The 27,917-nt window shown below is 53.0% G+C and overlaps 1 protein-coding gene across 1 annotated transcript in view; it reads left to right on the top strand.

Annotated features, from left to right (window-relative positions):
- The window catches only part of PLEC (plectin), a 624,499-nt gene that overhangs the window by 505,061 nt on the left and 91,521 nt on the right, over positions 1-27,917 (top strand). Inside the window, 1 exon segment of the mRNA XM_075581086.1 lies at positions 4,551-4,717. Coding sequence (XP_075437201.1) covers positions 4,551-4,717 — 167 coding nt within the window.

Here is a 27,917-nt window from a genome sequence, read left to right as displayed (position 1 = left end):
GTGAGCGAGAGAGGAGCATGAGTGAGAGTGGTTTGAGTTTGAGAGAGAGGTGAGAGAGGTGTGAGTTTGAGAGATTTAAGTGACAGCGAATGCATAGAGAGAGGTAAAGAAATAATAGATTAATATGTGAGTGAGAGAGTTGTGTGAGAGAGAGAGAGTTGTGTGAGAGAGAGAGAGTTGTGTGAGAGAGAGAGAGTTGTGTGAGAGAGAGAGTTGTGTGAGAGAGAGTTGTGAGAGAGAGAGAGAGTTATGTGTGAGAGAGAGAGTTGTGTGAGAGAGAGAGAGTTGTGTGAGAGAGAGAGAGAGTTGTGTGAGAGAGAGAGAAAGAGAGTTTTGTGTGAGAGAGAGAGTTGTGTGAGAGAGAGAGTTGTGTGAGAGAGAGAGTTGTGTGTGTGAGAGAGAGAGAGAGAGTTGTGTGAGAGAGAGAGAGAGAGTTGTGTGAGAGAGAGAGAGAGAGTTGTGTGTGAGAGAGAGAGAGGTGTGTGAGAGAGAGAGAGAGGTGTGTGAGAGAGAGAGAGAGGTGTGTGAGTGAGAGAGAGGTGTGTGAAGTGAGAGAGTAAAAAGAGTTGCGAGAGAGAGAGAGTTGCGAGAGAGAGCGTTGCGAGAGAGAGAGCGTTGCGCGAGAGAGAGAGCGTTGCGAGAGAGAGCGTTGCGAGAGAGAGCGTTGCGAGAGAGAGAGCGTTGCGAGAGAGAGAGAGCGTTGCGAGAGAGAGAGAGTTGCGAGAGAGAGAGAGTTGCGAGAGAGAGAGAGTTGCGAGAGAGAGAGAGTTGCGAGAGAGAGTTGCGAGAGAGAGAGTTGCGAGAGAGAGAGTTGCGAGAGAGAGAGTTGCGAGAGAGAGAGTTGCGAGAGAGAGAGAGAGTTGCGAGAGAGAGAGAGAGAGTTGCGAGAGAGAGAGTTGCGAGAGAGAGAGAGAGTTGCGAGAGAGATGGGTGTGAGTGAGAGAGAGGTGTGAGTGAAAAAGAGGTGTGTGAGAGAGGCCTCCTCTCTCTCCTGTAAGAGAGCAGTGTCCGCAGGTACAGGCCCCCTCTCACCTGTAAGAGAGCAGTGTCCGCAGGTACAGGCCCCTCTCACCTGTAAGAGAGCAGTGTCCGCAGGTACAGGCCCCTCTCACCTGTAAGAGAGCAGTGTCCGTAGGTACAGGCCCCCTCTCACCTGTAAGAGAGCAGCGTCCGCAGATACTGCCCCCCTCTCACCTGTAAGAGAGCAGCGTCCGCAGGTACAGGCCCCCTCTCACCTGTAAGAGAGCAGCGTCCGCAGGTACAGGCCCCCTCTCACCTGTAAGAGAGCAGTGTCCGCAGGTACAATCCCCTCTCACCTGTAAGAGAGCAGTGTCCGTAGGTACAGGCCCCCTCTCACCTGTAAGAGAGCAGTGTCCTCAGGTACAGGCCCCTCTCACCTGTAAGAGAGCAGCGTCCGCAGGTACAGGCCCCCTCTCACCTGTAAGAGAGCAGCGTCCGCAGGTACTGCCCCCTTCCACCTGTAAGAGAGCAGCGTCCGCAGGTACAGGCCCTGTCACCTGTAAGAGAGCAGTGTCCGCAGGTACAGGCCCATCTCACCTGTAAGAGAGCAGTGTCCGCAGGTACAGGCCCCCTCTCACCTGTAAGAGAGCAGCGTCCGCAGGTACTGCCTCCCTCTCACCTGTAAGAGAGCAGCGTCCGCAGGTACAGGCCCCCTCTCACCTGTAAGAGAGCAGCGTCCGCAGGTACAGGCCCCCTCTCACCTGTAAGAGAGCAGCGTCCGCAAGTACTGCCCCCCTCTCACCTGTAAGAGAGCAGCGTCCGCAGGTACAGCCCCTCTCACCTGTAAGAGAGCAGCGTCCGCAGGTACAGGCCCCTCTCACCTGTAAGAGAGCAGTGTCCGCAGGTACAGGCCCCCTCTCTCACCTGTAAGAGAGCAGCGTCCGCAGGTACAGGCCCCCTCTCACCTGTAAGAGAGCAGTGTCCGCAGGTACAGGCCCCCTCTCACCTGTAAGAGAGCAGTGTCCGCAGGTACAGGCCCCTCTCACCTGTAAGAGAGCAGTGTCCGCAGGTACAGGCCCCCTCTCACCTGTAAGAGAGCAGTGTCCGCAGGTACAGGCCCCTCTCACCTGTAAGAGAGCAGCGTCCGCAGGTACAGGCCCCCTCTCACCTGTAAGAGAGCAGCGTCCGTAGGTACAGGCCCCTCTCAACTGTAAGAGAGCAGCGTCCGCAGGTACAGGCCCCTCTCACCTGTAAGAGAGCAGCGTCCGCAGGTACAGGCCCCTCTCACCTGTAAGAGAGCAGCGTCCGTAGGTACAGGCCCCTCTCACCTGTAAGAGAGCAGCGTCCGCAGGTACAGGCCTCTCTCACCTGTAAGAGAGCAGCGTCCGCAGGTACAGGCCCCCTCTCACCTGTAAGAGAGCAGCGTCCGCAGGTACAGGCCCCCTCTCACCTGTAAGAGAGCAGTGTCCGCAGGTACAGGCCCCCTCTCACCTGTAAGAGAGCAGCGTCCGCAGGTACAGGCCCCCTCTCACCTGTAAGAGAGCAGTGTCTGCAGGTACAGGCCCGTCTCACCTGTAAGAGAGCAGTGTCCGCAGGTACAGGCCCCCTCTCACCTGTAAGAGAGCAGTGTCCGCAGGTACAGGCCCCTCTCACCTGTAAGAGAGCAGTGTCCGCAGGTACAGGCCCCTCTCACCTGTAAGAGAGCAGTGTCCGCAGGTACAGGCCCCCTCTCTCACCTGTAAGAGAGCAGTGTCCGCAGATACTGCCCCCCTCTCACCTGTAAGAGAGCAGCGTCCGTAGGTACAGCCCCCCTCTCACCTGTAAGAGAGCAGCGTCCGCAGGTACAGGCCCTCTCACCTGTAAGAGAGCAGCGTCCGCAGATACTGCCCCCCTCTCACCTGTAAGAGAGCAGCGTCCGTAGGTACAGGCCCCTCTCACCTGTAAGAGAGCAGCGTCCGCAGGTACAGGCCCCCTCTCACCTGTAAGAGAGCAGCGTCCGCAGGTACAGGCCCCCTCTCCCCTGTAAGAGAGCAGTGTCCGCAGGTCCGTCTCACCTGTAAGAGAGCAGCGTCCGCAGGTCCGTCTCACCTGTAAGAGAGCAGTGTCCGCAGGTACAGGCCCCCTCTCACCTGTAAGAGAGCAGCGTCCGTAGGTACAGGCCCTCTCTCACCTGTAAGAGAGCAGTGTGCTCAGGTACAGGCCCCTCTCACCTGTAAGAGAGCAGTGTCCGCAGGTACAGGCCCCCTCTCTCACCTGTAAGAGAGCAGTGTCCGTAGGTACAGGCCCCTCTCACCTGTAAGAGAGCAGTGTCCGCAGGTACAGGCCCCCTCTCACCTGTAAGAGAGCAGTGTCCGCAGGTACTGCCCCCCTCTCACCTGTAAGAGAGCAGTGTCCGCAGGTACAGGCCCTGTCACCTGTATGAGAGCAGTGTCCGCAGGTACAGGCCCTGCCACCTGTAAGAGAGCAGCGTCCGCAGGTACAGGCCCTCTCACCTGTAAGAGAGCAGTGTCCGCAGGTACAGGCCCCCTCTCACCTGTAAGAGAGCAGCGTCCGCAGGTACAGGCCCCTCTCACCTGTAAGAGAGCAGTGTCCGTAGGTACAGGCCCCTCTCACCTGTAAGAGAGCAGTGTGCGCAGGTACAGGCCCTGTCACCTGTAAGAGAGCAGCGTCCGCAGGTACAGGCCCCTCTCACCTGTAAGAGAGCAGTGTGCGCAGGTACAGGCCCCTCTCACCTGTAAGAGAGCAGCGTCCGCAGGTACAGGCCCCCTCACCTGTAAGAGAGCAGTGTCCGCAGGTACAGGCCCCTCTCACCTGTAAGAGAGCAGCGTCCGTAGGTACTGCCCCCTCTCACCTGTAAGAGAGCAGTGTCCGTAGGTACAGGCCCCTCTCACCTGTAAGAGAGCAGCGTCCGCAGGTACAGGCCCCCTCACCTGTAAGAGAGCAGTGTCCGTAGGTACAGGCCCCTCTCACCTGTAAGAGAGCAGCGTCCGCAGGTACAGGCCCCCTCACCTGTAAGAGAGCAGCGTCCGCAGGTACAGGCCCCTCTCACCTGTAAGAGAGCAGCGTCCGCAGGTACTGCCCCCCTCTCACCTGTAAGAGAGCAGTGTCTGCAGGTACAGGCCCCTCTCACCTGTAAGAGAGCAGCGTCCGTAGGTACAGGCCCCTCTCACCTTTAAGAGAGCAGTGTCTGCAGGTACAGGCCCCCTCTCACCTGTAAGAGAGCAGCGTCCGCAGGTACAGGCCCCTCTCACCTGTAAGAGAGCAGCGTCCGCAGGTACAGGCCCCTCTCACCTGTAAGAGAGCAGCGTCCGTAGGTACTGCCCCCCTCTCACCTGTAAGAGAGCAGTGTGCGCAGGTACAGGCCCCTCTCACCTGTAAGAGAGCAGCGTCCGCAGGTACAGGCCCCCTCTCACCTGTAAGAGAGCAGTGTGCGCAGGTACAGGCCCCTCTCACCTGTAAGAGAGCAGTGTCCGCAGGTACAGCCCCCCTCTCACCTGTAAGAGAGCAGCGTCCGCAGGTACAGGCCCTCTCACCTGTAAGAGAGCAGCGTCCGCAGGTCCGTCTCACCTCTCCCCCCTCCTTCCCCTCAGATTTCGGACATCCAGGTGAGCGGTCAGTCGGAAGACATGACCGCCAAAGAGAAGCTGCTGCTGTGGTCGCAGCGCATGGCGGAGGGATACCAGGGCCTGCGCTGTGATAACTTCACCACTCACTGGCGAGATGGGCGCCTCTTCAACGCCATTATCCACCGGCACAAGTAAGAGACAGGCGCCATCTTTATTGTGACCTGCATTATATATGTATCATACTTCTAAATATTTACATGTTTTCCAACCGATCCGTGAGCGCGGCGAGAGCAGGACAGGCATTTCAGGGGTCTGGTTTTTAAACACCTGAAAGTAACACAGTATCACAGTGACACAGTGACACAGTAACACTAACACAGCAGCACGGTGACACAGTAACACTAACACAGCAGCACGGTGACACAGTGACACAGTAGCACAGTAACACAGTAACACTAACACAGCAGCACAGTGACACAGTAACACTAACACAGCAGCACGGTGACACAGTGACACAGTAACACAGTATCACTAACACAGCAGCACGGTGACACAGTGACACAGTAACACTAACACAGCAGCACAGTGACACAGTAACACTAACACAGCAGCACGGTGACACAGTGACACAGTAACACAGTAACACTAACACAGCAGCACGGTGACACAGTGACACAGTAACACTAACACAGCAGCACGGTGACACAGTAACACTAACACAGCAGCACGGTGACACAGTAACACAGTGACACAGTAACACTAACACAGCAGCACGGTGACACAGTAACACTAACACAGCAGCACGGTGACACAGTGACACAGTAACACTAACACAGCAGCACGGTGACACAGTGACACAGTAACACTAACACAGCAGCACAGTGACACAGTAACACTAACACAGCAGCATGGTGACACAGTAACACAGTGACACAGTAACACTAACACAGCAGCACGGTGACACAGTAACACAGTAGCACAGTAGCACAGTAGCACAGTAACACAGTAACACAGTAGCACAGTAACACAGTAGCACAGTGACACAGTAGCACAGTGATACAGTAGCACAGTGACACAGTAACACAGTAACACAGTAGCACAGTGATACAGTAGCACAGTGACACAGTGACACAGTGACACAGTAACACAGCAACACAGTAGCACAGTGATACAGTAGCACAGTGACACAGTAACACAGTAACACAGTAGCACAGTAACACAGTAGCACAGTAGCACAGTGATACAGTAACACAGTAACACAGTAGCACAGTAACACAGTAGCACAGTAACACAGTGACACAGTAGCACAGTGACACAGTAACACAGTAGCACAGTGACACAGTAGCACAGTGACACAGTGACACAGTAGCACAGTAAGGCCTCGGACATGCTTCCCGCTGGCGTGCTGATGCGCGCTGAGACTCAGGGAGAGCGGGTGCTTTCCCTGGCCTTGCGCACAAAGAAACAGAATCTATGAAATTCAACAAAGCAATTATTTATTTATTTATTTATAAAATATTTTACCAGGAAGTAATACAGTGAGAGTTATGTCTCATTTTCACGTAGGTCCTGGGCACAGAGTTAGGACAAATAATACGTGGTTACAAATACAGTTACATAATTGAACAGGGTATACATTATATACAAGACATTGCATGCACAGTTAAAGAAAATATATATTATGGGCGTATGTAACAGTTACAGACCAGATTAAAATGTGAGACAGCCTTAGATTTGAAAGAACTTAGACTGGGGATGGATGTGAGAGTCTCCGGGAGACTGTTCCAGTTTTGGGGGGCACGGTAAGAGAAGGAGGAGCGGCCGGATACTTTGTTGAGCCTTGGGACCATGAATAGTCTTTTGGAGTCTGATCTCAGGTGATAGGTGCTGCGTGTGGTAGGGGTGAGGAGCTTGTTCAGGTAGCTGGGTAGCTTGCCCAGAAAGTATTTGAGGGTGAGACAGGAAAGGTGAACTTTGCGCCTAGACTCTAGTGATGACCAATCTAGTTCTTTGAGCATTTCGCAGGGATGTGTGTTGTAGTTGCATTGGAGAACAAAACGACAAATTGAATTGTAGAGGGTGTCAAGTTTGCTAAGGTGGGTTTGAGGTGCCGAGCCACATACTATGTCTCCATAGTCAATAATTGGCATTAGCATCTGCTGTGCGATACGCTTTCTGACCAGGAGACTTAGGGAGGATTTGTTCCTGTGAAGTACCCCTAGTTTGGCGTAGGTCTTGGCCGCGTTCATGCTGCGCGGGGAACAGCAGAGCACACGGAATCGGCGCTGTTATTTGTTTGAATAACCGCAGCTATATGTATATATGTATGTACAGTATATATGTATACATGAACACACAAATGTCTGTATACCGTGTATATAAAGTCACACACACTTTACTACTTTTACTTAAAGTATTGAAATAAATATACACACAACATATGGTTATATAAATATGTGTGTTTCTGTGAGTATGTATACTGTATGTATATGTGTGTATATATTACATATATATATATGTTTGTGTGTTTGTGTGTATTACATATATGTGTGTGTGTGTGTGTTTATATAAATATATATATATGTATGTGTATTACATATGTGTGTGTATATTACATATATACTATATATATATATATATATATACTATATATATATGTGTGTGTGTGTGTGTGTGTGTGTGTATGTATATATATAGTGCGTGTGTGTGTATATGATATATATATATATATATATATATATATATATATATATATATAATACTGTACATATTTATCAAATACATTATCTATATCTTAATTAGTAAAATAATATAGTGCCTGTACATAAGAGTGGCCACAGTTCAGTTATTATAATACGGGAAATCCTGTATGAAACTGCGACGTCCTAACGAGGCGCAGAGCGATGTGTAAGCGCTCCGCGCAGAGCGATGTGTAAGCGCTCCGCGCTGAGCGGTAACTCCCGCGTGACCGCTATATTCTCTGGTTTTATCGTCTCTGCGCTTGGCGGGACGGGAACGCCGCGCGCTGCGCTGATCTAACACGTAACGCCTATAAGGGGGGAGAGAACTATCGGAGAAGGGATTATTACCCTCACAGCGCAGTCTGTAACGCCTATAAGGGGGAGAGAACTATCGGGGAAGGGATTATTACCCTCACAGCGCAGTCTGTAACGTTTCTATAAGGGGGGAGAGAACTATCGGAGAAGGGATTATAACCCTCACAGCGCAATCTGTAACGTTTCTATAAGGGGGAGAGAACTATCGGAGAAGGGATTATTACCCTCACAGCGCAATCTGTAACGTTTCTATAAGTGGGAGAGAACTATCTGAGAAGGGATTATTACCCTCACAGCGCAATCTGTAACGTTTCTATAAGGGGGGAGAGAACTATCGGAGAAGGGATTATAACCCTCACAGCGCAATCTGTAACGTTTCTATAAGGGGGAGAGAACTATCGGAGAAGGGATTATTACCCTCACAGCGCAATCTGTAACGTTTCTATAAGTGGGAGAGAACTATCTGAGAAGGGATTATTACCCTCACAGCGCAATCTGTAACGTTTCTATAAGGGGGGAGAGAACTATCGGAGAAGGGATTATAACCCTCACAGCGCAATCTGTAACGTTTCTATAAGGGGGAGAGAACTATCGGAGAAGGGATTATTACCCTCACAGCGCAATCTGTAACGCCTATAAGGGGGAGAGAACTATCGGAGAAGGGATTATAACCCTCACAGCGCAATCTGTAACGTTTCTATAAGGGGGAGAGAACTATCGGAGAAGGGATTATTACCCTCACAGCGCAATCTGTAACGTCTATAAGGGGGAGAGAACTATCGGGGAAGGGATTATTACCCTCACAGCGCAGTCTGTAACGCCTATAAGGGGGGAGAGAACTATCGGGGAAGGGATTATTACCCTCACAGCGCAATCTGTAACGCCTATAAGGGGGAGAGAACTATCGGAGAAGGGATTATTACCCTCACAGCGCAATCTGTAACGCCTATAAGGGGGGAGAGAACTATCGGGGAAGGGATTATAACCCTCACAGCGCAATCTGTAACGTTTCTATAAGGGGGAGAGAACTATCGGAGAAGGGATTATTACCCTCACAGCGCAATCTGTAACGCCTATAAGGGGGGAGAGAACTATCGGAGAAGGGATTTATTACCCTCACAGCGCAGTCTGTAACGTTTCTATAAGGGGGAGAGAACTATCGGGGAAGGGATTATTACCCTCACAGCGCAATCTGTAACGTCTATAAGGGGGAGAGAACTATCGGAGAAGGGATTATTACCCTCACAGCGCAATCTGTAACGCCTATAAGGGGGGAGAGAACTATCGGGGAAGGGATTATTACCCTCACAGCGCAATCTGTAACGCCTATAAGGGGGAGAGAACTATCGGAGAAGGGATTATTACCCTCACAGCGCAGTCTGTAACGCCTATAAGGGGGAGAGAGAACTATCGGAGAAGGGATTATTACCCTCACAGCGCAGTCTGTAACGCCTATAAAGGGGGAGAGAACTATCGGAGAAGGGATTATTACCCTCACAGCGCAATCTGTAACGCCTATAAGGGGGAGAGAACTATCGGAGAAGGGATTATTACCCTCACAGCGCAATCTGTAACGCCTATAAGGGGGAGAGAACTGTCGGAGAAGGGATTATTACCCTCACAGCGCAATCTGTAACGTTTCTATAAGGGGGGAGAGAACTATCGGAGAAGGGATTGTTACCCTCACAGCGCAATCTGTAACGCCTATAAGGGGGGAGAGAACTATCGGAGAAGGGATTGTTACCCTCACAGCGCAATCTGTAACGCCTATAAGGGGGAGAGAACTATCGGAGAAGGGATTATTACCCTCACAGCGCAATCTGTAACGCCTATAAGGGGGAGAGAACTATCGGGGAAGGGATTATTACCCTCACAGCGCAATCTGTAACGCCTATAAGGGGGGAGAGAACTATCGGAGAAGGGATTATTACCCTCACAGCGCAATCTGTAACGCCTATAAGGGGGAGAGAACTGTCGGAGAAGGGATTATTACCCTCACAGCGCAATCTGTAACGCCTATAAGGGGGAGAGAACTGTCGGAGAAGGGATTATTACCCTCACAGCGCAATCTGTAACGCCTATAAGGGGGGAGAGAACTATCGGAGAAGGGATTATTACCCTCACAGCGCAGTCTGTAACGCCTATAAGGGGGGAGAGAACTATCGGAGAAGGGATTATTACCCTCACAGCGCAATCTGTAACGCCTATAAGGGGGGAGAGAACTATCGGGGAAGGGATTATTACCCTCACAGCGCAATCTGTAACGCCTATAAGGGGGAGAGAACTATCGGAGAAGGGATTATTACCCTCACAGCGCAGTCTGTAACGTTTCTATAAGGGGGGAGAGAACTATCGGAGAAGGGATTATTACCCTCACAGCGCAATCTGTAACGCCTATAAGGGGGGAGAGAACTATCGGAGAAGGGATTATTACCCTCACAGCGCAATCTGTAACGCCTATAAGGGGGGAGAGAACTATCGGGGAAGGGATTATTACCCTCACAGCGCAATCTGTAACGCCTATAAGGGGGAGAGAACTATCGGAGAAGGGATTATTACCCTCACAGCGCAGTCTGTAACGCCTATAAGGGGGGAGAGAACTATCGGAGAAGGGATTATTACCCTCACAGCGCAGTCTGTAACGCCTATAAGGGGGGAGAGAACTATCGGAGAAGGGATTATTACCCTCACAGCGCAATCTGTAACGCCTATAAGGGGGGAGAGAACTATCGGGGAAGGGATTATTACCCTCACAGCGCAATCTGTAACGCCTATAAGGGGGAGAGAACTATCGGAGAAGGGATTATTACCCTCACAGCGCAGGAGAGAACTATCGGAGAAGGGATTATTACCCTCACAGCGCAATCTGTAACGCCTATAAGGGGGGAGAGAACTATCGGAGAAGGGATTATTACCCTCACAGCGCAATCTGTAACGTTTCTATAAGGGGGAGAGAACTATCGGAGAAGGGATTATTACCCTCACAGCGCAATCTGTAACGCCTATAAGGGGGGAGAGAACTATCGGGGAAGGGATTATTACCCTCACAGCGCAGTCTGTAACGTCTATAAGGGGGGAGAGAACTATCGGGGAAGGGATTATTACTCTCACAGCGCAATCTGTAACGTCTATAAGGGGGGAGAGAACTATCGGGGAAGGGATTATTACCCTCACAGCGCAGTCTGTAACGTCTATAAGGGGGGAGAGAACTATCGGGGAAGGGATTATTACCCTCACAGCGCAGTCTGTAACGCCTATAAGGGGGAGAGAACTATCGGGGAAGGGATTATTACCCTCACAGCGCAGTCTGTAACGTCTATAAGGGGGGAGAGAACTATCGGGGAAGGGATTATTACCCTCACAGCGCAATCTGTAACGCCTATAAGGGGGGAGAGAACTATCGGAGAAGGGATTATTACCCTCACAGCGCAATCTGTAACGCCTATAAGGGGGGAGAGAACTATCGGAGAAGGGATTATTACCCTCACAGCGCAGTCTGTAACGCCTATAAGGGGGAGAGAACTATCGGAGAAGGGATTATTACCCTCACAGCGCAGTCTGTAACGCCTATAAGGGGGGAGAGAACTATCGGAGAAGGGATTATTACCCTCACAGCGCAATCTGTAACGCCTATAAGGGGGAGAGAACTATCGGAGAAGGGATTATTACCCTCACAGCGCAGTCTGTAACGCCTATAAGGGGGAGAGAACTATCGGAGAAGGGATTATTACCCTCACAGCGCAGTCTGTAACGTTTCTATAAAGGGGGAGAGAACTATCGGAGAAGGGATTATTACCCTCACAGCGCAGTCTTTAACGCCTATAAGGGGGGAGAGAACTATCGGAGAAGGGATTATTACCCTCACAGCGCAATCTGTAACGCCTATAAGGGGGGAGAGAACTATCGGGGAAGGGATTATTACCCTCACAGCGCAGTCTGTAACGTTTCTATAAGGGGGGAGAGAACTGTCGGAGAAGGGATTATTACCCTCACAGCGCAGTCTGTAACGCCTATAAGGGGAAGAGAACTATCGGAGAAGGGATTATTACCCTCACAGCGCAGTCTGTAACGCCTATAAGGGGGGAGAGAACTATCAGGGAAGGGATTATTACCCTCACAGCGCAATCTGTAACGCCTATAAGGGGGGAGAGAACTATCGGGGAAGGGATTATTACCCTCACAGCGCAGTCTGTAACGTTTCTATAAGGGGGGAGAGAACTATCGGAGAAGGGATTATTACCCTCACAGCGCAGTCTGTAACGCCTATAAGGGGGGAGAGAACTATCGGGGAAGGGATTATTACCCTCACAGCGCAGTCTGTAACGCCTATAAGGGGGGAGAGAACTATCGGGGAAGGGATTATTACCCTCACAGCGCAGTCTGTAACGTTTCTATAAGGGGGGAGAGAACTATCGGAGAAGGGATTATTACCCTCACAGCGCAGTCTGTAACGTTTCTATAAGGGGGGAGAGAACTATCGGAGAAGGGATTATTACCCTCACAGCGCAGTCTGTAACGTTTCTATAAGGGGGGAGAGAACTATCGGAGAAGGGATTATTACCCTCACAGCGCAGTCTTTAACGCCTATAAGGGGGGAGAGAACTATCGGAGAAGGGATTATTACCCTCACAGCGCAATCTGTAACGCCTATAAGGGGGAGAGAACTATCGGGGAAGGGATTATTACCCTCACAGCGCAATCTGTAACGTTTCTATAAGGGGGGAGAGAACTATCGGGGAAGGGATTATTACCCTCACAGCGCAGTCTGTAACGCCTATAAGGGGGGAGAGAACTATCGGGGAAGGGATTATTACCCTCACAGCGCAGTCTGTAACGTTTCTATAAGGGGGGAGAGAACTATCGGAGAAGGGATTATTACCCTCACAGCGCAGTCTGTAACGTTTCTATAAGGGGGGAGAGAACTATCGGAGAAGGGATTATTACCCTCACAGCGCAGTCTGTAACGTTTCTATAAGGGGGGAGAGAACTATCGGAGAAGGGATTATTACCCTCACAGCGCAGTCTTTAACGCCTATAAGGGGGGAGAGAACTATCGGAGAAGGGATTATTACCCTCACAGCGCAATCTGTAACGCCTATAAGGGGGAGAGAACTATCGGGGAAGGGATTATTACCCTCACAGCGCAATCTGTAACGTTTCTATAAGGGGGGAGAGAACTATCGGGGAAGGGATTATTACCCTCACAGCGCAATCTGTAACGCCTATAAGGGGGGAGAGAACTATCGGAGAAGGGATTATTACCCTCACAGCGCAGTCTGTAACGCCTATAAGGGGGGAGAGAACTATCGGAGAAGGGATTATTACCCTCACAGCGCAGTCTGTAACGTTTCTATAAGGGGGGAGAGAACTATCGGAGAAGGGATTATTACCCTCACAGCGCAATCTGTAACGTTTCTATAAGGGGGGAGAGAACTATCGGAGAAGGGATTATTACCCTCACAGCGCAGTCTGTAACGTTTCTATAAGGGGGGAGAGAACTATCGGAGAAGGGATTATTACCCTCACAGCGCAGTCTGTAACGTTTCTATAAGGGGGGAGAGAACTATCGGAGAAGGGATTATTACCCTCACAGCGCAGTCTTTAACGCCTATAAGGGGGAGAGAACTATCGGAGAAGGGATTATTACCCTCACAGCACAGTCTGTAACGCCTATAAGGGGGGAGAGAACTATCGGGGAAGGGATTATTACCCTCACAGCGCAGTCTGTAACGTTTCTATAAGGGGGGAGAGAACTATCGGAGAAGGGATTATTACCCTCACAGCGCAGTCTGTAACGTTTCTATAAGGGGGGAGAGAACTATCGGAGAAGGGATTATTACCCTCACAGCGCAGTCTGTAACGTTTCTATAAGGGGGGAGAGAACTATCGGAGAAGGGATTATTACCCTCACAGCGCAGTCTTTAACGCCTATAAGGGGGGAGAGAACTATCGGAGAAGGGATTATTACCCTCACAGCGCAATCTGTAACGCCTATAAGGGGGAGAGAACTATCGGGGAAGGGATTATTACCCTCACAGCGCAATCTGTAACGTTTCTATAAGGGGGGAGAGAACTATCGGGGAAGGGATTATTACCCTCACAGCGCAATCTGTAACGCCTATAAGGGGGGAGAGAACTATCGGAGAAGGGATTATTACCCTCACAGCGCAGTCTGTAACGCCTATAAGGGGGGAGAGAACTATCGGAGAAGGGATTATTACCCTCACAGCGCAGTCTGTAACGTTTCTATAAGGGGGGAGAGAACTATCGGAGAAGGGATTATTACCCTCACAGCGCAGTCTGTAACGCCTATAAGGGGGGAGAGAACTATCGGAGAAGGGATTATTACCCTCACAGCGCAGTCTGTAACGTTTCTATAAGGGGGGAGAGAACTATCGGAGAAGGGATTATTACCCTCACAGCGCAATCTGTAACGTTTCTATAAGGGGGGAGAGAACTATCGGAGAAGGGATTATAACCCTCACAGCGCAATCTGTAACGCCTATAAGGGGGGAGAGAACTATCGGGGAAGGGATTATTACCCTCACAGCGCAGTCTGTAACGCCTATAAGGGGGAGAGAACTATCGGAGAAGGGATTATAACCCTCACAGCGCAATCTGTAACGCCTATAAGGGGGAGAGAACTATCGGAGAAGGGATTATTACCCTCACAGCGCAATCTGTAACGTTTTACTGCTCATTTCATCAGTCATTTTAAGTTCAGACGTTTCCCATCACAGCGCTGGCATACGGGACAGGGCGGCGTCCCGACACCTTCCGGGATAACGGGACCGGTCGCTGACATAAGGGACAGTCCCGTACACAGGAGCCTGCCAACCCTATACACGGCCTGCGTGCTGGTATGGAGCGGGCTCACCTTATACATGACAGCAGATCTGTATATAGCACCCCGGCCTTCCCTGTGTATAGTGTCCCCGGCTCCCTGACGCCCGAGGCTTGCAGAGCGAGTATTGGGTCCTTATCAGCCTTGGTGGTGTGAGTATGTGCGGCGGTCTCACGCTGACGGACCCCCACGCTTCACTTTTCCCTGCCTCGTACTGACCCCACAATCCTTGCTGCCCCACGCCCCACGCCGTATCTTATAGGATTCATACCCTACTAACACCTTCAGTGCCACAGAGGCATACTAAGCAACATGCAGAGCCGGCTGGCAGGGAAGGGGTTACAATGGGCAATGAGGGGCACATACCCAGGGCGGGGGGGTGTTTGGAGAGGTTGGGGGGCAGTCTGCTCATTTTCATTATGTACCCTGTGTCTTGGGTACGGGTGGGCAGTATTGTGTCCCAGTGTGCAGAAGGGGGCAGCACATACATGCTGTGGACTGGCTGTAGTGTGTGTGTGGGGGTGGGGGGGGTCCTCTCACTGATGGGGCTGGCTGTAGTGTGTGTGGGGGGGGGGGGGTCCTCTCACTGATGGGGCTGGCTGTAGTGTGGGGGGGGGGTCCTCTCACTGATGGGACTGGCTGTAGTGTGGGGGGGGGTCCTCTCACTGATGGGACTGGCTGTAGTGTGTGGGGGGGGGGTCCTCTCACTGATGGGGCTGGCTGTAGTGTGGGGGGGGGGTCCTCTCACTGATGGGACTGGCTGTAGTGTGTGGGGGGGGTCCTCTCACTGATGGGGCTGGCTGTAGGGTGGGGGGGGTCCTCTCACTGATGGGACTGGCTGTAGTGTGGGGGGGGGGGGTCCTCTCACTGATGGGACTGGCTGTAGTGTGTGTGGGGGGGGGGTCCTCTCACTGATGGGACTGGCTGTAGGGTGGGGGGGGTCCTCTCACTGATGGGACTGGCTGTAGTGTGGGGGGGGGGTCCTCTCACTGATGGGACTGGCTGTAGTGTGGGGGGGGGCGTCCTCTCACTGATGGGACTGGCTGTAGTGTGGGGGGGGGGGTCCTCTCACTGATGGGGCTGGCTGTAGTGTGGGGGGGGGTCCTCTCACTGATGGGGACTGGCTGTAGTGTGTGGGGGGGGTCCTCTCACTGATGGGGCTGGCTGTAGGGTGGGGGGGTCCTCTAACTGATGGGACTGGCTGTAGTGTGTGGGGGGGGTCCTCTCACTGATGGGGCTGGCTGTAGGGTGGGGGGGTCCTCTCACTGATGGGACTGGCTGTAGTGTGGGGGGGGGGTCCTCTCACTGATGGGACTGGCTGTAGTGTGGGGGGGGGGGTCCTCTCACTGATGGGACTGGCTGTAGTGTGGGGGGGGGGGTCCTCTCACTGATGGGACTGGCTGTAGTGTGGGGGGGGGTCCTCTCACTGATGGGGCTGGCTGTAGTGTGGGGGGGGGTCCTCTTACTGATGGGGCAGGCTGTAGTGTGGGGGGGGGGTCCTCTCACTGATGGGGCTGGCTGTAGTGTGGGGGGGGGGGTCCTCTCACTGATGGGGCTGGCTCAGCCCCTCGCTGGGGAGGAATTTTGAACCCGGAGGGGAAAGCTGCACATAGAACAAATTCTTCTCGTTTTATTCTGGAGACTTGTTGGGACGAGAAGATGGGAGTACCCCCTCCCCATCCAACATTACTACATGGGAGTACCCCCTCCCCATCCAACATTACTACATGGGAGTACCCCCTCCCCACCCAACATTACTACATGGGAGTACACCCTCCCCATCCAACATTACTACGTGGGTGTACCCCCTCCCCACCCAACATTACTACATGGGAGTACCCCCTCCCCATCCAACATTACTACGTGGGTGTACCCCCTCCCCACCCAACATTACTACATGGGAGTACCCCCTCCCCACCCAACATTACTACGTGGGTGTACCCCCTCCCCACCCAACATTACTACATGGGAGTACCCCCTCCCCATCCAACATTACTACGTGGGTGTACCCCCTCCCCATCCAACATTACTACATGGGAGTACCCCCTCCCCACCCAACATTACTACGTGGGTGTACCCCCTCCCCACCCAACATTACTACATGGGAGTACCCCCTCCCATCCAACATTACTACATGGGAGTACCCCCTCCCCATCCAACATTACTACATGGGAGTACCCCCTCCCCACCCAACATTACTACATGGGAGTACCCCCTCCCCACCCAACATTACTACATGGGAGTACCCCCTCCCCACCCAACATTACTACATGGGAGTACACCCTCCCCATCCAACATTACTACATGGGAGTACCACCTCCCCATCCAACATTACTACATGGGAGTACCCAATCCCCACCCAACATTACTACATGGGAGTACCCCCTCCCCAACCAACATTACTATGTGGGAGTACCCCCTCCCCGCCCAACATTACTACATGGGAGTACCCCCTCCCCACCCAACATTACTACATGGGAGTACCCCCTCCCCATCCAACATTACTACATGGGAGTACCCCCTCCCCATCCAACATTACTACATGGGAGTACCCCCTCCCCATCCAACATTACTACATGGGAGTACCCCCTCCCCATCCAACATTACTACATGGGAGTACCCCCTCCCCATCCAACATTACTACATGGGAGTACCCCCTCCCCATCCAACATTACTACGTGGGTGTACCCCCTCCCCACTCAACATTACTACATGGGAGTACCCCCTCCCCACCCAACATTACTACATGGGAGTACCCCCTCCCCATCCAACATTACTACATGGGAGTGCCCCCTCCCCATCCAACATTACTACGTGGGTGTACCCCCTCCCCACCCAACATTACTACATGGGAGTACCCCCTCCCCACCCAACATTACTACATGGGAGTACCCCCTCCCCATCCAACATTACTACATGGGAGTACCCCCTCCCCATCCAACATTACTACATGGGAGTACCACCTCCCCATCCAACATTACTACATGGGAGTACCCCCTCCCCATCCAACATTACTACATGGGAGTACCCCCTCCCCATCCAACATTACTACATGGGAGTACCCCCTCCCCACCCAACATTACTACATGGGAGTACCCCCTCCCCACCCAACATTACTACATGGGAGTACCACCTCCCCACCCAACATTACTACATGGGAGTACCACCTCCCCACCCAACATTACTACATGGGAGTACCCCCTCCCCATCCAACATTACTACATGGGAGTACCACCTCCCCATCCAACATTACTACATGGGAGTACCCCCTCCCCACCCAACATTACTACATGGGAGTACCCCCTCCCCACCCAACATTACTATGTGGGAGTACCCCCTCCCCGCCCAACATTACTACATGGGAGTACCCCCTCCCCACCCAACATTACTACATGGGAGTACCCCCTCCCTACCCAACATTACTACATGGGAGTACCCCCTCCCCATCCAACATTACTACGTGGGTGTACCCCCTCCCCACCCAACATTACTACATGGGAGTACCCCCTCCCCACCCAACATTACTACATGGGAGTACCCCCTCCCCATCCAACATTACTACATGGGAGTACCCCCTCCCCATCCAACATTACTACATGGGAGTACCCCCTCCCCATCCAACATTACTACATGGGAGTACCCCCTCCCCATCCAACATTACTACATGGGAGTACCCCCTCCCCACCCAACATTACTACATGGGAGTACCCCCTCCCCATCCAACATTACTACATGGGAGTACCCCCTCCCCATCCAACATTATTACATGGGAGTACCCCCTCCCCATCCAACATTACTACATGGGAGTACCCCCTCCCCATCCAACATTACTACATGGGAGTACCCCCTCCCCATCCAACATTACTACATGGGAATACCCCCTCCCCATCCAACATTACTACATGGGAGTACCCCCTCCCCACCCAACATTACTACATGGGAGTACCCCCTCCCCACCCAACATTACTACATGGGAGTACCCCCTCCCCACCCAACAATACTACATGGGAGTACCCCCTCCCCACCCAACATTACTACATGGGAGTACCCCCTCCCCACCCAACATTACTACATGGGAGTACTCCCTCCCCACCCAACATTACTACATGGGAGTACCCCCTCCCCACCCAACATTACTACATGGGAGTACCCCCTCCCCACCCAACATTACTACATGGGAGTACCCCCTCCCCACCCAACATTACTACATGGGAGTACCCCCTCCCCACCCAACATTACTACGTGGGAGTACCCCCTCCCCACCCAATATTACTACGTGGGTGTACCCCCTCCCCACCCAACATTACTACGTGGGAGTACACCCTCCCCACCCAACATTACTACGTGGGAGTACCCCCTCCCCACCCAACATTACTACGTGGGAGTACCCCCTCCCCACCCAACATTACTACGTGGGAGTACCCCCTCCCCACCCAACATTACTACGTGGGAGTACCCCCTCCCCACCCAACATTACTACGTGGGTGTACCCCCTCCCCACCCAACATTACTACATGGGAGTACTCCCTCCCCACCCAACATTACTACATGGGAGTACCCCCTCCCCACCCAACATTACTACATGGGAGTACCCCCTCCCCACCCAACATTACTACATGGGAGTACCCCCTCCCCACCCAACATTACTACATGGGAGTACCCCCCTCCCCACCCAACATTACTACGTGGGAGTACCCCCTCCCCACCCAATATTACTACGTGGGTGTACCCCCTCCCCACCCAACATTACTACGTGGGAGTACACCCTCCCCACCCAACATTACTACGTGGGAGTACCCCCTCCCCACCCAACATTACTACGTGGGAGTACCCCCTCCCCACCCAACATTACTACGTGGGAGTACCCCCTCCCCACCCAACATTACTACGTGGGAGTACCCCCTCCCCACCCAACATTACTACGTGGGTGTACCCCCTCCCCACCCAACATTACTACGTGGGAGTACCCCCTCCCCACCCAACATTACTACGTGGGAGTACCCCCTCCCCACCCAACATTACTACGTGGGAGTACCCCCTCCCCACCCAACATTACTACGTGGGTGTACCCCCTCCCCACCCAACATTACTACGTGGGAGTACCCCCTCCCCACCCAACATTACTACGTGGGAGTACCCCCTCCCCACCCAACATTACTACGTGGGAGTACCCCCTCCCCATCCAACATTACTACGTGGGAGTACCCCCTCCCCATCCAACATTACTACGTGGGTGTACCCCCTCCCCACCCAACATTACTACATGGGAGTACCCCCTCCCCATCCAACATTACTACATGGGAGTACCCCCTCCCCATCCAACATTACTACATGGGAGTACCACCTCCCCATCCAACATTACTACATGGGAGTACCCCCTCCCCATCCAACATTATTACATGGGAGTACCCCCTCCCCATCCAACATTACTACATGGGAGTACCCCCTCCCCACCCAACATTACTACATGGGAGTACCCCCTCCCCACCCAACATTACTACGTGGGAGTACCCCTCCCCACCCAATATTACTACGTGGGTGTACCCCCTCCCCACCCAACATTACTACGTGGGAGTACCCCCTCCCCACCCAACATTACTACGTGGGAGTACCCCCTCCCCACCCAACATTACTACGTGGGAGTACCCCCTCCCCACCCAACATTACTACGTGGGAGTACCCCCTCCCCACCCAACATTACTACGTGGGAGTACCCCCTCCCCACCCAACATTACTACGTGGGAGTACCCCCTCCCCACCCAACATTACTACGTGGGTGTACCCCCTACCCACCCAACATTACTACGTGGGAGTACCCCCTCCCCACCCAACATTACTACATGGGAGTACCCCCTCCCCACCCAACATTACTACATTGGAGTACCCCCTCCCCACCCAACATTACTACATGGGAGTACCCCCTCCCCACCCAACATTACTACATGGGAGTACCCCCTCCCCACCCAACATTACTACATGGGAGTACCCCCTCCCCACCCAACATTACTACATGGGAGTACTCCCTCCCCACCCAACATTACTACATGGGAGTACCCCCTCCCCACCCAACATTACTACATGGGAGTACCCCCTCCCCACCCAACATTACTACATGGGAGTACCCCCTCCCCACCCAACATTACTACGTGGGAGTACCCCCTCCCCACCCAATATTACTACGTGGGAGTACCCCCTCCCCACCCAATATTACTACGTGGGTGTACCCCCTCCCCACCCAACATTACTACGTGGGAGTACCCCCTACCCACCCAACATTACTACGTGGGAGTACCCCCTCCCCACCCAACATTACTACGTGGGAGTACCCCCTCCCCATCCAACATTACTACATGGGAGTACCCCCTCCCCACCCAACATTACTACATGGGAGTACCCCCTCCCCACCCAACATTACTACATGGGAGTACCCCCTCCCCACCCAACATTACTACATGGGAGTACCCCCTCCCCACCCAACATTACTACGTGGGTGTACCCCCTCCCCACCCAACATTACTATGTGGGAGTACCCCCTCCCCACCCAACATTACTACGTGGGAGTACCCCCTCCCCACCCAACATTACTACGTGGGAGTACCCCCTCCCCACCCAACATTACTACGTGGGAGTACCCCCTCCCCACCCAACATTACTACGTGGGAGTACCCCCTCCCCACCCAACATTACTACTTGGGTGTACCCCCTCCCCACCCAACATTACTACGTGGGAGTACCCCCTCCCCACCCAACATTACTACATGGGAGTACCCCCTCCCCACCCAACATTACTACATTGGAGTACCCCCTCCCCACCCAACATTACTACATGGGAGTACCCCCTCCCCACCCAACATTACTACATGGGAGTACCCCCTCCCCACCCAACATTACTACATGGGAGTACTCCCTCCCCACCCAACATTACTACATGGGAGTACCCCCTCCCCACCCAACATTACTACATGGGAGTACCCCCTCCCCACCCAACATTACTACATGGGAGTACCCCCTCCCCACCCAACATTACTACATGGGAGTACCCCCTCCCCACCCAACATTACTACGTGGGAGTACCCCCTCCCCACCCAATATTACTACGTGGGTGTACCCCCTCCCCACCCAACATTACTACGTGGGAGTACCCCCTCCCCACCCAACATTACTACGTGGGAGTACCCCCTCCCCACCCAACATTACTACGTGGGAGTACCCCCTCCCCACCCAACATTACTACGTGGGAGTACCCCCTCCCCACCCAACATTACTACGTGGGAGTACCCCCTCCCCACCCAACATTACTACGTGGGTGTACCCCCTCCCCACCCAACATTACTACGTGGGAGTACCCCCTCCCCATCCAACATTACTACGTATGTGTACCCCCTCCCCACCCAACATTATTACGTGGGTGTACCCCCTCCCCACCCAACATAAATACGTGGGTGTACCCCCTCCCCACCCAACATAACTACGTGGGAGTACCCCCTCCCCATCCAACATTACTACATGGGAGTACCCCCTCCCCACCCAACATTACTACATGGGAGTACCCCCTCCCCACCCAACATTACTACATGGGAGTACCCCCTCCCCACCCAACATTACTACATGGGTGTACCCCCTCCCCACCCAATATTACTACGTGGGTGTACCCCCTCCCCACCCAACATTACTACGTGGGTGTACCCCCTCCCCACCCAACATTACTACGTGGGTGTACCCCCTCCCCACCCAACATTACTACGTGGGTGTACCCCCTCCCCACCCAACATTACTACGTGGGAGTACCTCCTCCCCACCCAACATTACTACGTGGGAGTACCCCCACCCCACCCAACATTACTACGTGGGAGTACCCCCTCCCCACCCAACATTACTACATGGGAGTACCCCCTCCCCACCCAACATTACTACATGGGAGTACCCCCTCCCCACCCAACATTACTATGTGGGAGTACCCCCTCCCCACCCAACATTACTACGTGGGAGTACCCCCTCCCCACCCAACATTACTACGTGGGAGTACCCCCTCCCCACCCAACATTACTACATGGGAGTACCCCCTCCCCACCCAACATTACTACATGGGAGTACCCCCTCCCCACCCAACATTACTGCATGGGAGTACCCCCTCCCCACCCAACATTACTGCATGGGAGTACCCCCTCCCCACCCAACATTACTACATGGGAGTACCCCCTCCCCACCCAACATTACTACATGGGAGTACCCCCTCCCCACCCAACATTACTACAGGGGAGTACCTCCTCCCCACCCAACATTACTGCATGGGAGTACCCCCTCCCCACCCAACATTACTGCATGGGAGTACCCCCTCCCCACCCAACATTACTACATGGGAGTACCCCCTCCCCACCCAACATTACTACATGGGAGTACCCCCTCCCCACCCAACATTACTACATGGGAGTACCCCCTCCAACATTACTACATGGGAGTTCCCCCTCCCCACCCAACATTACTGCATGGGAGTACCCCCTCCCCACCCAACATTACTGCATGGGAGTACCCCCTCCCCACCATTACTACATGGGAGTACCCCCTCCCCACCCAACATAACTACATGGGTGTACCCCCACCTAACCTTACTATATAGGTGTACACCTTCTCCCACCCACACAACATTACATGGCAGGATATCTGCAGAGCATCCCGACCGCACCCAGCACAGGACAGGAAATCTGCAGAACATCTCGCCTACATGTAGGACAGAGAACATTTGCTGCCGAGCATCTCACAATTGCCGTACGCTGAAGCCCTGCAGAGCATCCCATTCTGCTGCTGGGGAATAGACGGGGTGTACTGTAAGACTAGGAAGCACATTGCTCCTGCTTCAACACGATTTATTCCATCAGCCAAAAACAATGTAAATGCCGGAACAATGGGACGTGTGTATACAGCTGCAGGTCCATACACGTGGGTCTCTCAGACCGGTAACCCCTTTACATTGTGCCAGCCGCGCACTGCAGTATCAGGCTCCAACCCATGTGCCGTGCCTCCAACCAACAACCGTTACACGCCCAATGCAACACTCAGGCACTAACCCATGTGCCTCCAACCAACATCAGTTACACGTCCAATGCAACACTCAGGCACCAACCCATGTGCCTCCAACCAACATCAGTTACACGTCCAATGCAACACTCAGGCACCAACCCATGTGCCTCCAACCAACATCAGTTACACGTACAATGCAACACTCAGGCACCAACCCGTGTGCCTCCAACCAACATCAGTTACACGTCCAATGCAACACTTAGGCACCAACCCATGTGCCTCCAACCAACATCAGTTACACGTCCAATGCAACACTCGGGCACTAACCCGTGTGCCTCCAACCAACATCCGTTACACGCCCAATGCAACACTCAGGCACCAACCCATGTGCCTCCAACCAACATCAGTTACACGTCCAATGCAACACTCAGGCACTAACCCATGTGCCTCCAACCAACATCAGTTACACGTCCAATGCAACACTCAGGCACTAACCCATGTGCCTCCAACCAACATCAGTTACACGTCCAATGCAACACTCAGGCACCAACCCATGTGCCTCCAACCAACATCCGTTACACGCCCAATGCAACACTCAGGCACCAACCCATGTGCCTCCAACTAACATCAGTTACACGTCCAATGCAACACTCAGGCACCAACCCATGTGCCTCCAACCAACATCAGTTACACGCCCAATGCAACACTCAGGCACTAACCCATGTGCCTCCAACCAACATCAGTTACACGTCCACTGCAACACTCAAGCACTAACCCATGTGCCGTGTCTCCAACCAACATCAGTTACACGCCCAATGCAACACTCAGGCACCAACCCGTGTGCCTCCAACCAGCATCAGTTACACGTCCAATGCAACACTCAGGCACTAACCCATGTGCCGTGCCTCCAACCAGCATCAGTTACACGTCCAATGCAACACTCAGGCACTAACCCATGTGCCGTGCCTCCAACCAACATCAGTTACACGCCCAATGCAACACTCAGGCACTAACCCATGTGCCTCCAACCAACATCAGTTACACGTCCACTGCAACACTCAAGCACTAACCCATGTGCCGTGTCTCCAACCAACAGCAGTTACACATCCAATGCAACACTCAGGCACCAACCCATGTGCCTCCAACCAACATCAGTTACACGCCCAATGCAACACTCAGGCACCAACCCGTGTGCCTCCAACCAACATCAGCTACACGTCCAATGCAACACTCAGGCACTAACCCATGTGCCTCCAACCAACATCAGTTACACGCCCAATGCAACACTCAGGCACCAACCCATGTGCCTCCAACTAACATCAGTTACACGCCCAATGCAACACTCAGGCACCAACCCATGTGCCTCCAACCAACATCAGTTACACGCCCAATGCAACACTCAGGCACTAACCCATGTGCCTCCAACCAACATCAGTTACACGTTCAATGCAACACTCAGGCACTAACCCATGTGCCTCCAACCAACATCCGTTACACACCCAATGCAACACTCAGGCACTAACCCGTGTGCCGTGCCTCCAACCAACATCAGTTACACGCCCAATGCAACACTCAGGCACCAACCCGTGTGCCTCCAACCAACATCAGTTACACGCCCAATGCAACACTCAGGCACTAACCCATGTGCCTCCAACCAACATCAGTTACACGCCCAATGCAACACTCAGGCACTAACCCGTGTGCCTCCAACCAACATCAGTTACACGTCCAATGCAACACTCAGGCACTAACCCGTGTGCCGTGCCTCCAACCAACATCAGTTACACGCCCAATGCAACACTCAGGCACCAACCCGTGTGCCTCCAACCAACATCAGTTACACGCCCAATGCAACACTCAGGCACTAACCCGTGTGCCTCCAACCAACATCAGTTACACGTCCAATGCAACACTCAGGCACTAACCCGTGTGCCGTGCCTCCAACCAACATCAGTTACACGCCCAATGCAACACTCAGGCACCAACCCGTGTGCCTCCAATCAACATCAGTTACACGTCCAATGCAACACTCAGGCACTAACCCGTGTGCCGTGCCTCCAACCAACATCAGTTACACGCCCAATGCAACACTCAGGCACCAACGCATGTGCCTCCAACCAACATCAGTTACACGCCCAATGCAAAACTCAGGCACCAACCCATGTGCCTCCAACTAACATCAGTTACACGCCCAATGCAACACTCAGGCACCAACCCATGTGCCTCCAACCAACATCAGTTACACGCCCAATGCAACACTCAGGCACTAACCCATGTGCCTCCAACCAACATCAGTTACACGCCCAATGCAACACTCAGGCACTAACCCATGTGCCTCCAACCAACATCAGTTACACACCCAATGCAACACTTAGGCACCAACCCATGTGCCTCCAACTAACATCAGTTACACGCCCAATGCAACACTCAGGCACCAACCCGTGTGCCTCCAACCAACATCAGTTACACGCCCAATGCAACACTCAGGCACTAACCCGTGTGCCTCCAACCAACATCAGTTACACGCCCAATGCAACACTCAGGCACTAACCCATGTGCCTCCAACCAACATCAGTTACACGTCCAATGCAACACTCAGGCACCAACCCATGTGCCTCCAACCAACATCAGTTACACGCCCAATGCAACACTCAGGCACTAACCCATGTGCCTCCAACCAACATCAGTTACACGCCCAATGCAACACTCAGGCACTAACCCGTGTGCCGTGCCTCCAACCAACATCCGTTACACACCCAATGCAACACTCAGGCACTAACCCATGTGCCTCCAACCAACATCAGTTACACGCCCAATGCAACACTCAGGCACCAACCCATGTGCCTCCAACCAACATCAGTTACACGTCCAATGCAACACTCAGGCACTAACCCATGTGCCTCCAACCAACATCAGTTACACGCCCAATGCAACACTCAGGCACTAACCCGTGTGCCTCCAACCAACATCCGTTACACGCCCAATGCAACACTCAGGCACTAACCCATGTGCCTCCAACCAACATCAGTTACACGTCCAATGCAACACTCAGGCACTAACCCATGTGCGTCCAACCAACATCAGTTACACGTCCAATGCAACACTCGGGCACTAACCCGTGTGCCTCCAACCAACATCCGTTACACGCCCAATGCAACACTCAGGCACCAACCCATGTGCCTCCAACCAACATCAGTTACACGTCCAATGCAACACTCAGGCACCAACCCATGTGCCTCCAACCAACATCAGTTACACGCCCAATGCAACACTCAGGCACCAACCCATGTGCCTCCAACCAACATCAGTTACACACCCAATGCAACACTCAGGCACTAACCCGTGTGCCGTGCCTCCAACCAACATCAGTTACACGTCCAATGCAACACTCAGGCACTAACCCATGTGCCTCCAACCAACATCAGTTACACGTCCAATGCAACACTCAAGCACTAACCCATGTGCCTCCAACGAAAATCAGTTACACGTCCAATGCAACACTCAAGCACTAACCCATGTGCCTCCAACCAACATCAGTTACACGTCCAATGCAACACTCAGGCACTAACCCATGTGCCGTGCCTCCAACCAACATCAGTTACACACCCAATGCAACACTCAGGCACTAACCCATGTGCCTCCAACCAACATCAGTTACACGTCCAATGCAACACTCAGGCACTAACCCATGTGCCGTGCCTCCAACCAACATCAGTTACACGTCCAATGCAACACTCAGGCACTAACCCATGTGCCTCCAACCAACATCAGTTACACGCCCAATGCAACACTCAGGCACTAACCCATGTGCCTCCAACCAACATCAGTTACACGCCCAATGCAACACTCAGGCACTAACCCATGTGCTGAGCCTCCAACCAACATCAGTTACACGCCCAATGCAACACTCAGGCACTAACCCATGTGCCTCCAATCAACATCAGTTACACGCCCAATGCAACACTCAGGCACTAACCCATGTGCCGTGTCTCCAACCAACATCAGTTACACGTCCAATGCAACACTCAGGCACTAACCCATGTGCCTCCAACCAACATCAGTTACACGTCCAATGCAACACTCAGGCACCAACCCATGTGCCTCCAACCAACATCAGTTACACGCCCAATGCAACACTCAGGCACTAACCCGTGTGCCGTGCCTCCAACCAACATCCGTTACACACCCAATGCAACACTCAGGCACTAACTCATGTGCCTCCAACCAACATCAGTTACACGCCCAATGCAACACTCAGGCACCAACCCATGTGCCTCCAACCAACATCAGTTACACGTCCAATGCAACACTCAGGCACTAACCCATGTGCCTCCAACCAACATCAGTTACACGCCCAATGCAACACTCAGGCACTAACCCGTGTGCCTCCAACCAACATCCGTTACACGCCCAATGCAACACTCAGGCACCAACCCATGTGCCTCCAACCAACATCAGTTACACGTCCAATGC

The sequence above is a fragment of the Ascaphus truei genome, chromosome 2, assembly GCF_040206685.1.
Source record: "Ascaphus truei isolate aAscTru1 chromosome 2, aAscTru1.hap1, whole genome shotgun sequence".
NCBI classification, from domain to species: domain Eukaryota; kingdom Metazoa; phylum Chordata; class Amphibia; order Anura; family Ascaphidae; genus Ascaphus; species Ascaphus truei.
Note: the sequence above shows the minus strand (reverse complement) of the source record. Positions and strands in the feature narration are given on the sequence as shown.